Source organism: Gossypium raimondii, chromosome 1, assembly GCF_025698545.1.
Source record: "Gossypium raimondii isolate GPD5lz chromosome 1, ASM2569854v1, whole genome shotgun sequence".
Lineage (NCBI taxonomy): Eukaryota > Viridiplantae > Streptophyta > Magnoliopsida > Malvales > Malvaceae > Gossypium > Gossypium raimondii.
Window position 1 is genome coordinate 50,946,145 of NC_068565.1, and position 11,618 is coordinate 50,957,762.

The 11,618-nt window shown below is 31.6% G+C and overlaps 1 protein-coding gene across 3 annotated transcripts; it reads right to left on the bottom strand.

Moving 5' to 3' along the window:
- Positions 1 to 797: 797 nt before the first annotated feature.
- Positions 798 to 10,160, bottom strand: LOC105786427 (probable DNA helicase MCM8). 3 transcript variants are annotated; one of them, XM_052620549.1, is made up of 18 exons: positions 10,046 to 10,160; positions 8,892 to 9,143; positions 8,103 to 8,243; positions 7,906 to 8,020; positions 7,600 to 7,822; positions 7,298 to 7,461; positions 6,781 to 7,044; positions 6,389 to 6,484; positions 6,051 to 6,203; positions 5,795 to 5,865; positions 5,603 to 5,721; positions 5,334 to 5,463; positions 5,070 to 5,127; positions 4,795 to 4,948; positions 4,523 to 4,697; positions 3,602 to 3,772; positions 3,399 to 3,512; positions 798 to 987 (listed from the first exon to the last, which is right to left on the bottom strand). In XM_052620549.1, the coding sequence occupies exons 2-18, from the start codon at positions 9,069 to 9,071 to the stop codon at positions 937 to 939; spliced, it is 2,379 nt and encodes a 792-aa protein (XP_052476509.1). In that variant the 5' UTR covers positions 9,072 to 9,143; positions 10,046 to 10,160; the 3' UTR covers positions 798 to 936. The 3 variants fall into 3 exon arrangements, with proteins under 3 accessions (XP_052476509.1, XP_012468299.2, XP_012468300.2); XM_012612845.2 differs by having other exon boundaries at positions 4,795 to 4,951; XM_012612846.2 differs by lacking the exon at positions 10,046 to 10,160 and having other exon boundaries at positions 4,795 to 4,951; positions 8,892 to 9,164.
- Positions 10,161 to 11,618: the final 1,458 nt, after the last annotated feature.

The following is an 11,618-nucleotide window of genomic DNA, read 5'->3' on the forward strand; positions in this document are numbered from 1 at the left end:
TACTATTTTCAACATATAATATAATTTTACTTCATCTAATCATTATTTAAAATAATAACTACTAAAGGCTATTAAAATATATTAATTATTTTGATAATTCATATTTACTAAACAAAGAATTCTATTATTAAAACATTTGTACAAACAATAAAAAATATTATATTGTAAAATAAACTCTTTATTATTCAATTTTTATTTTCTTAATAGTAAATAAATTGATATATAATAATTTGTAAATGATATATATTGAGAGTAGAAATGCTCATGAGCTAAACTTACATAAGGTAACTACACTAATTTTTTAAGCCCGAGTCAACCCAACCCAAAAATAAAACTTTTTACCTAAGGCCAACCCAATTTAAGAAACAAAAACCCAAGCCCAACCCAGCCCACTCATATCTGATTTTTTTTAGATTAATTTTTATTTAAAAATAATTTTTAAGAAAATATAATACACCAAATGCACTAAAACCATTAAAATAAAAGTTTACTAACACATTAAAAAGTGTTTTTATTAGAAAAACATTACTATAAATATAATAAATGTTTCGTTATATTAAAAATATAAATAAATATAATAAATATTTTATTGTATTAAATATAATTTTAAAATTTTATATTTTGAGTTGAGTTATTTAGTTGAGTAAGTTTTTGAAGTTTTCAATAATGAATTTAATTATTATTGAGTTAATGATTCAATAAATATATAATTATTATTTAACATATATAATTAATATAATTAATTTTATAACTTAATTAATATAAATATGTATAGATTACAGACAGACGTAAATGTGTATTGTGAAGTTAAATGCAAAAAAAAAGTTTCATAATATGAATTGAATGGTTGCTTTGCCATACATATAATCTAGAAATTATCTTGAAAAAAAAATGCAGAAGTCACATTACCACACATTTCAAATGCACCAATGGTAATTAGCATCTTGATCTTGATGGTTGGCTTCTTGAATATGATGATGATAACACCTGCATGAAAAAGCACGACTGATCAGTCAAAGGGCCATGCATGCATCTACCCTTGACCCTTTACCTTTATTAAAGTTATACTAAGAAACCTACCTAAATAGTGTCATATCAGCATATTACATAAAAAATATATATAATTTATCTGTTAAACACTAATGATAATAATGGATTCTATCTTCCTTTTAAGTTGGTTATAGTTTGCATATACTTCCCTACCATTGGGATAAGAAACTGAAAACCTACCAGATGATATTTGGTTCTTTTAAATGTAATGAATTATATATAAGAGAGAAGGAATTTAACCCAAAAAAAACCTGTTTAATTCATTTCATTAAACAACTAAATATATACAAGTAAACTAATCCCATAATCATTCTAAAATAAGATAAAATTATTTAAAATATTTTTAATTTAATTACTCTAATTAAAATAATTATTTAAATTAATCACTATCGCTAAAAATTTATTAATCCACTAAAAATTAGTCACGTAACATATTAACTCATGACTAACATGTTATAATTTTTTAATTTTTTATTAAAATTAAGGACATCTTTTTAATTAACCCAAAACACTTTCTTCTTTTTGTTATTTCTCTTCTCTCGCTTTTTTTCCCTTTCTTTTTTTTTTTTTTTTAACATCATCGTTCCCTCCTTTCTTCTCCCCCTCATTTGCAAATTTATTCCCCATCGAATTCAACTGCCACACCCCATTCCCTATTGACCAGTTCTTCCCCAATGTTGGCGGTGATGTCAATTCCATCCCACTCCTATCTAGTGGCTTTCGATTTTCTTTCCTTAAAGTTGCAGAAAAACTAGGCACTAATTGAGCCAAAAGCCCATAACAGAGGACACTTTCCTAGAAACCCCCACACTTGAATTAAACTTCACTTGTTTCTTCGGTGGCGTTTGTTTAAGTTCGATTTCTTCCTTTTTCTTGTTGCATCTTCCCACCCTTCATTCTTAACTTTGTTTCTCTCAGCTTTGCATAAGCTCCATATCCGGGACCTCTTTCCATTATGGAACTCTCTTTTGTAAGCTTTAAAGGAATTGGGTTACCGGGACTTGAATTATGAGAAAGGATGAAAGAAATAAGATTGAAGACATGAAACAGAGACTGAAGAAGCAGGGTTTGGCTCATGGGTTTGTCGCAGAGATTCACTTGTCTCTGCCATTTTTTAATGGAACTTGAAGATCCACTCTCTTTTCTTTCTTTTCTTTTCTTTTTTTTTTTGCAAAAAAAGAGATTTGACTATACAAAACTATTATCCACCATGCTCAAGGTCTGATTTTGTTCTTGGTATTAGCCCTCACCCTGACTCAGATATAGGAAGATCACTTTGGCAAGATGATGAGGTTCCTGGACTCCAAATCCGGCATAAGGATGAATAGATTCTAGTTAAGCTGATTCGGAAGCTATCGTGGTGAACGCTGGTAATGTTATGGAGGTACTCACAATGCAAATATATTGATGTCATCTCAGAAAACAAAAACAAAAAAAGGACACAAGAGAAGAGAAACAACAAAAAATTAAAAGCAACAATGGAGGACATCAACAATGTTAAAATAAATATGCGAATCGATATAAAGATGAAGAGGCAACAACACCGGCTTCACACTTAGGATAAGCACAGTGTATTACTAAACTTTTTCAGAATTATAGAACACCCACAGATAAAAATCTACAAATAATGATGATCAAGAAGTTGACATTGAAATAAAAAGTGTTTTGGGATAATTAAAAAGAGGACCCTAGCTTTTGACTAATTCAGACAATTATTTTAATTAGAGTGACTAAATTAAGAAAAAAATTAAAATAGTCAAAATAAAACAAACCCTATTTTAGAGTGAACATGGGTATAGTTTACCCTATATATATACATACATGAAGATAGATTTTAAAACCAATATATTTTTTTTCATTTTCAAGTTTATTAAAGCATCATATCAATTTGAGTTAAATCGTTATTTGACTTGGAGCTAAACTTTTTTTGGTTCAAGTAAAGCACTCTGAATTTAGCAATTGTTCTTACATTGTTATCTAAACTAGACAACTATTCTCACATTGAGGCTTGAATCTTTTTTCAAGTTAGTCTCTGAACTTGGCAATTATTTTCATGATGGAGCCTACACTTTGGGTTTTCAAGGACTAACTTAGAAAAAAAAAAGTTCAGGCCCCAATGTGAGACTAATTGCCAAATTCAAAAGCCTAACTTGAACCAAAATTTTTTTTTAACTCCAATATAAGAAAATTTGACAAGTTGAAGACCAAAATGATTTAGCATTATCAATTTAAAATTTTAGTGATACCAATTGATTTGTTAAAAATATATGACAAGTTAAAAACTAGTGGATATCTAAATATAGTACGCATATTTACACATTTATGTCAAGAGTTTTAAGAGTTCATACCTGGTATGCCTTTGGCCCTTTCTTAAGAAGATAACCTACACTGTTTAAGTTATCCACAAATGTGTCAATATCAGGAACTCTTAACCCAATTCTATCTGCCAAACTGTAGATTTCCTGAAATAAAGTAATTGGATACCAATGATTTTCCTTTAATGAGAATAAAATTATTTGGTAAACCAACTATAAAAAGCTAAAGCTCATACAGATATGGAGAAGCAATCTTTTTGTTGCAACTCTGATTGCTTGTTTAAAGCACTTAAAAAGCGCTTTGCTTCTTTTTGTTGACTCATTCCCCCACTTCGACCAAAATCCACAAATCCATGCTCATCAACATACTTATCGTACAGGGATTCTTTCATTATTTCAACTGCATCCTGCAAAATAAAATAATCCAAAATTTCAAAAGATAATTAAGACAAAAAGGCCTTAGTTCAAAAATTAGTTGTTCTGAAACAATGGAAGCAGTTTATTTTATCTTCGGTGCCTTGTATAGAATTATATTCTAGAAAGTTTTTATGTAAAAATAAAATCTAAGACAGAAACTATGTCACTGCAACTTCTTTTTTTCAAGTATTCATGTCGGATTTTAGATATAGGAATGGGTCCAATTATGGTTTTTGTCCCTGTTCTGTATTCAACTAGGGGATTTAGTCCATATATTTTAGTTTCGCACAATTTGATCCTTCTACTATTATTAATGTATGCCTTAGTTCAAATTACTAATACTGTTAAAAATTTCGTTCAAATTACTACTATTATTGTAATGGCGTTAGTAATTGGACAAAGACATGATGTTAATAATAAGAAGAAGATCAAATTATACCAAATTAAAGCATAGACTCAATCCCAAGTTTAGTATAGGATTGAAAACCATAATTTGACCAGTAAGAGGATATAGCCATCCAAATACATTGAAAAACTAGAAAAAATAAAGAAACATGCCCAAGTCAAATATTTATTTATATCCAACGCTTATATCTGAATACGAGTAACAGCATAAGAGGAAAGATAACTAAATTAATGACTTACCATTTAGCTTCAATCAGACACTATGAACTAATGGACCATTATCAGGTTCCCCCTACCTGCCCAACCTAGAAACCAAGGAAAATTAACCCTCATACCTTAGCATCTTGGACTGTTATTTCTTCTCTCAAATCCACTCGTGCTCGAGCTTGTGTTAGTCTAACCAGACTCTCCAATTGTCTCGCTGTTATAGGCGTGCCATCACCAGCTGTATTGCGGTCTCTTAGTTGTAAGTAGAATTTTTGCAGGATTTCCGCTGCTGGTTTGGACATCCTAATTGGCATAAAAGTAAAGAGACAATGATAAAACAACAAAAAATTGCTGTGGCACGCAAATGCAAGTATTCAAGGCTGAGATCGCCTTTAATTACCTGGGGAAGACGTATGTTCTTGCATAAGAAATATATTTGCGAAGAAGTGCACCAGGCAATGGGACAAAATCAGCATCCTTTTTGGGGTCAAGTCTCAGCCTAGAAACTAAAGAACCTCCTTTCACTCTCATAGTTATTGCTTCAACGTTTTGTGCTGCTACATTTATAAATCAGAAGTTTTTCTTGTTAGATTCTCTTTCTAAGTTTGATCACTTGCATGCATAATAAAAACTTTTTTTGTAATAAGGCAGATTAGAAAATATAAAAAATGAAACCTTTAGCTATACGTGGCTTTTTCAGTGCTGGTGAACTTTCTCCATATCCTGCATGAAGCTACAACATAGACACAAGGGTAGTTGACATTTTGATTTATAAAACCTTGGCTCAAGCATATAAGCTTATATAAAATGTTGTCAATAAGCTATTTTGTTTTTGTTATAAGGTGCAAAATTTGAAGGAAACACTCCAATATATAATTTTTATTCACTCACTGGAGATGAACAATATGAAAGGGCCAGGGAAGACTACTTAGTACTTACTGACATTATGTGCTCCGAAAGTTGCTTGTCCAGCTGCTCATCAGGTTTATCAAGCAATATGAAAACCAAATCAAATCTTGAGAGCAAAGCTGGACTCATTTTCAAATTTTCATTGACTGTTTTCGCACGGCTGCAGTTGGATATTGGTTTTGTTAATTATCAACAAATAAAACCAGTACAAATAGAACAAAGTAAAACCAACATAAAATTTATGTATCAGTATGTAAAAGGAAAAGGAAAACACAATAATAGAATTCGTAAAGTATTACTTATAATGACCACCAACGGGATTTGCTGCTGCTAAGACAGATGTTCGAGCAGATAAACTTGCTACCAGTCCAGCTTTTGCAACAGAAACACACTGTTGTTCCATTGCTTCCAGTAAAGCCTGGTGCAATCCTGATGTAAGCAATGCCCGGATGCTTAGAGGTCAAATGATAAATAAAGCAATCAGGAGAAACCTGATGTTCAGCAGACATTTTATCAAACTCATCTATACAGCATAGTCCACCATCTGCCAGTACCATGGCTCCTGCAGCAAATGTATTTGTTACAAGAATAAATATAATCTTAGTTTCCACTATAAAATGACATGTAAATCTTATGTAGATCAGTCCAACAGTTGTCTTGTTCGTGGGTGGCAAATACATTTCAAATGAGCTACCTCATGCCCATCAAACAACAAGGTTGAAAGAACGGAGAGAAAGAATCAACTACCAGCCTCAAAAGCATAGTCACTTGTCATAGTGTCCTTCACTACAGCTACAGTTAAACCAGCATTAGTGGTGGCATTGCCACAAACATATATACCACGTGGGGAAACAGCAGCCGCTGCTTGCAGCAGTTGGCTCTTCCCTAGACCTGGATCACCTGGTAAAATAGTAGTAATTGTTAAGAATCAACCTATTGAGTTTATATGCGGAAAATATGAAGTATGAAGACTGTTCAGTTTACTGGATGCGGATGGTAAGGTGATACAAAGTTTTTCCTAAACATTAAAAGGTAGCTAGAAAGGCTACTTATTATAAAAGGAGCAGATGAAAATAAGCATATACCAACAACAATGACATGGATGTCTCCTCTGACTGGGACCTTATTCCGATCCATTGAATGTTTTCGTACTCCACCAAACAACGCCAAAGTTATCCCAGCTGTTGATTAAGCCAAAAATATTCATTTAAATACAATGTCACAGTATTAAATTGCAACCCCGTAAATATTTGACCATGTCCGTTTGTGACACTAATTGTATTACTCGGCATGGGGTTTATATCAAGCAAATTTACAGATTACAACCATGTATAATGGGTTGGTGGCATGGTAGTAGTTTGGTGGGTGAAGCAGGTGCCCCAAAATGACAACATTACGTAATGGATTGGCCAACATTATAATCATTTTAGATGACAGTTCTAATTAAGTTTCAGTCGAGTGCAAATTAAAGGTTTACCTTTAACAAGCTCATGTCCATAGATGGATGGACATATGGATTGAAGTATTTGGCGAAAGACATCTGAACCATGCTCTTTTGAAAACTTCACAATAAATTCCAAATCCCTTGGAGAGAAAGAGAACAAATCAACTAGCTCTTTTGCTCTAGCATCACTATTGGAATCTTCCATATCCTCAGTCACAGAGAGCGACTTAGAATTTTTTATAGAAACTGCTTCTATGTACAGATAGTAAAATCCTTGATTTCTGCCTTTTGATTTTCCTGAAAAAGAATCAAAGTTTTTGCATGTGTAAGCAAGTGTTATATTCATTCCAACCAACGATGACCCTTCATGTTCCCAATCACAATCTCTTCATTCATGAAAATTCTTGTTTATATGTTTCATGTATGTAATGGCAATAACTAGAAGGTACTGCATTAACAGTGCATCTGCCCTTACTGAAAATGAGATATTGTTTGTAAAGCTATTTCAAATTCCATGATAAATTGGCTATGAAGCGATTTCTTTATATACCTCCTCCAATATCCATGTAATTGTTGATAACTCTTATAATTCCAGTGACTGTTGCTACATCTCCAGGGATGCAAAGATCAACAAGATCTTCAGTCAATTCACATTCTACTGTTCGAGGGACACGACCTTCTTCATGATCCTCAGACTTCAGCAGCTCCTGTAACCTGGAATTTGTGTAAACAAGAAAAGTGAGTAGCCAATTTTTTTTATTAATGTAATGGAAAGTGATTAGGATGTGTAGATATAGAGTGTGCATGGAGTTGCTAAGAAATACTGTAACATTGGGGCATCAAGTTTTTTACCTTATCTTCTGAAAATCTATCGCTTGAGCCGAGGATCGAATTGGTTTGAATGTTCTGCTCTTGCAGCCATGTATAGTACAAGCTGATGGTGGCGAAAACTTTCCATCAGGAAATGAACGAGGAATCTCGGTTGCACATTTTTCACAGGCAAAATTCATTTTAATCACAAGAGGCTTGACATTGCTAGCTTTTACCACTGTACCCCGCACAGATACAAGCTTGTCTGTATATATAATCAAGCAAACATCTTTACATAAATCATGGTAGCTGGATAAGTGCAACTATAAGTTGAAAATCGGAGGGTACCGATATATGCTGCCTTTAAGTTCTTCAAGACAGTCATGGATTCAGGGTAGTTGTGCAGACGAATATTTATCTTCTTTCCTTCCTCCAAGTAGAAATCCTGGTTGTTTAATAAAACCTGCTCGCAACATATCTCCGCGGTTAAATTAAATTTAATTAAACTTAAAAATCACTTCTTTCCATCATTTGCTCATTCATACCTGGTGAATAGCGGCACTCATGCATGAGAGAGCTATTTTAGGCTTATCTTCCATTTTGGCATAGAATTCTTCGATATCACATAATCTTCGAAATCGTTGGTAATCAAGAGACAAAGAAACGGCACCACAGTCATCCTTTACCTGTTCATGATGAAATTGCAAAGAGTTGAATATTGGCGTTGCAGTTGCTCGTTAATTGATTCGAATTTTAAAATATCAACAAAAGTTACTGCAATAAAACCGAAATTTTAGTAACAACTAAAGCAATTCCCTAACTAAATCGTTCATTTATATGCCTAATTCACCTAATTAAGCACATCGAAGAAAATATAGATCACTCTCAATCATTTGAGCACCAAAACGAAGTCAAACAGAAAATTAAAGATCAATAAATAAAATGTCCAAAGATTTGAAATATATCACATAATTTCCGAGATCGTTGATAATCGAGAGACAAAGAAACGGCACCACAGTCATCCTTTACCTGTTCATGATGAAATCGCACAGCTTATTGCTAATAAATTGGCGTTGCAGCTGCTCGTTAATCGATTTAAAATTTAAAATATCAACAGAGGAACTTTGTTACTGTAAAATTGCTAATACAAGGTAATAAAACAAAAAAAAAACTAGTACCAAAAAAGAAAATCCTTAACTAAATCGTACTTGTATATGCCAAATTCACCTGATCGAGAACTAAAATGAAGTCAACCAGAAAAAAAATGAATAAACAAAACGTCCACAAAATCGAGACTATAATTTAAAAAAGAAAAGAAAGAGAGGAAGACACACCTGATCAGCAAGATCTTTCCCTGGAGAAGCGGAGAAGAAACGAATGAGGTCAAAAATAAGCTTTTCTTCGTCCTTGGAGTACTCGTTTTCGGTGAAATAAACGGGAACGATAGAGCCAACGTTGCTTGCATTAATCGAACCGTATTTTTCAATTGATCTCTCCCCGTGAGATCCAAACATCTCGACGTTGGTGATCTTGATTTTGGCTACCGAGTTTTCGTCAAATTTTGGCTTAAATTCTTTTCTGGTAATCTGCAGCTTTTTGGCGGGAAAAATGACGCGAGAGGGAAAAATATAAAATCCAAAACGTAAATGTGATTTATGTATTGTTTAAAAGGATAATATAACTTTTAACCCAAAAACTTGGCAATTAGGTTAATATTGGTACATGTACTTTTTTTCACTTTAGTACTTGAATTTGATAACTATTTTCATTTTAGTCCTAAAATTGAAAATTATATGAAATGAAAAATTATATAAATTTTCAATGATGATATGATATAATCTCAAAGTGTTACATTCAATATTTTAATAATTGGATCAATGGATGAATAGCTAAGATCACTTGTTTCTAATTCAAACAACTCGTATCGTTGGACCAATAATATTTAAATAAATAATTCAAATATTTAAAAATAAAAATTATTAAACCAATTCAACTATTGATCTTTGTTTCGATTTTCAATTTTTACCAATTTCAAGTAGTTTTCGAGTAAATTAATTCAACCTCTTTATTTGAACTGTTATATTGATCATTTCTCAATCAGTCCAATTCGATCCTGTTATAGTAACACTAATCACATTATCAAATATTGACAGAATCAAAGTTTATGTCAAGTTATGTCGTGTCGATGATTGTTCGTGAAAAATTTTCAAGGTTAATAATAACAATCTAAGTCATAAACTTGGTAATCCTGCAATTGATGCTACTTATGTCAATAGAGTTTTGTATTGTATTTACGTCAATTTATTATTCGAATTGTAAAACACAAAGCAAAGAGGAGGACAGATCAGTATTACGAGCATATATAATGGAAATAAAAGAGTTAGAAAGAGGTTTTAAAGAATGTCATTTCAAAAAACCTCAAAATCTGGAAATGAAGCAGCACATGCATTAGCAAGGGAAGGATTAGAAGAGACAACCGAAAACTTACCTGGATGATTGGTGGCCAGAAGCAACGCTGAGGGCAAGTGAATCAAATGGAAGAAGAATGGGTAGATTGGAGAGGGAAGAAGCTTCGGGAACCCTATCAGTATGAAAGGGATAATGATGTCTGCTTTTGCTTTAATGATACAGAGACTCTCTTTCAGTGACTGGGAAATTGGTAATAGAGATGGAGAAGGCTTTTTTACTCAAATAAAAAAAAAAAATCAAAATGGTATGCTGCAACAATTATGTACCAAAATGGTACATTTAAACGGGTGAATCGTGGTGCATAAGCGGTACCATCCTCATTCTGATACAATATAATTTAAAAAATAATAATATTTTAATAGTTGTGTCAAAGAAATAGGCGGCACCACTTTTTTTTTCTGGTATATATGGGTACAAAAATACGAAGGGGGTGGGGTGCCCATTTGATAGGCGGCACCAGTGACCCCTATTTGATAGGCGGCACTGGTTGTGCCTATCTGATAGGCGGCACTAGTGGTGCAATTATTCTTAATCAATGGAGCCATTGCAATATTTGTAATTTCAAAACAAAATTTGGTTATTAAATTAATATTTGATAGATTTTAAATATTTTTATCAAAATACTTAAATTTTATATTGCTTTTAATTACAAAAAATACCAAACAATTTTTTTCACGTCATATTTTTGCTATCCTAAATTAACAAAATAAATATATCTTATAAATTCCAACTCAAACTTCAACCTAATGGTCTCATTCACAAATTTCATATCAATGGTTTAATCTTTTGCCTACATAAAATACAAAAAAATTATATTAAAACACTAAAAATAACATGTCACTAAAAAAATAACAAAAATATAACATAAACGATACATAATAAATACGAATATTATTATTATTATTATAAAATGATAATAAGTAAAATATTTTAGTTTAAAATATAATATATATAATAACATGCCAACTTAATTATTGTCAAAAATATAAAATTTTTCATTTTAAATATTTATAAAAATATAAAATAAAATTTAAAAACATTAACTCTTATTCGAATTATAAAATCTTAAAAATTAGAACATGTAAGCTAATTCCCAATTTATCTCATAAATTTCAAATTCCATATCAATAGTCTCATCTTTTACCTACATAAAAATAAAAATATTAAAATAATCAAAATAACATGCTAAATAAATTTCATAAATATATATATATAATCAACCTAAAACACACATAATAAATAAATTACATAAAATAATAAAACAGTCTTTGTATACAACATAAATAGGTTTTTTTTGTAACACCCCCTAACCCCAAACCGTTGCCGGAACGGGGTTACGAGGCATTACCAGACATATCAAACAGTTTACGAATAATTCATAATAAAATAACAATTGTAATATAACTGTATAACTAAATCCATATAATAAACTTTTGAAGTTCAACACATGAATGAAAAAGTGAAATGAAACTCGTTCAAATACTCCGAGGTTTTTTTTTTGTTTTTTTTTTTTTACAAAATTTCGGCAACATTTCTGCTTGTTTTTACATAAAACCCCCTGCAATTAGAAACCATATCTTTTCCAATCACAA

Bases quoted from the DNA above. Each gene is read 5' to 3' on its own strand.
- LOC105786427 (XM_012612845.2), bottom strand. From the start codon at position 9,071: ATGTTTGGATCTCACGGGGAGAGATCAATTGAAAAATACGGTTCGATT. The intron at 8,244-8,891 runs GTGTGTCTTCCT...CATCATGAACAG, and splicing joins GGAAAGATCTTGCTGATCAG to GTAAAGGATGACTGTGGTGC. The intron at 3,513-3,601 runs GTATGAGCTTTA...ACTTTATTTCAG, and splicing joins AAGATTGCTTCTCCATATCT to GAAATCTACAGTTTGGCAGA.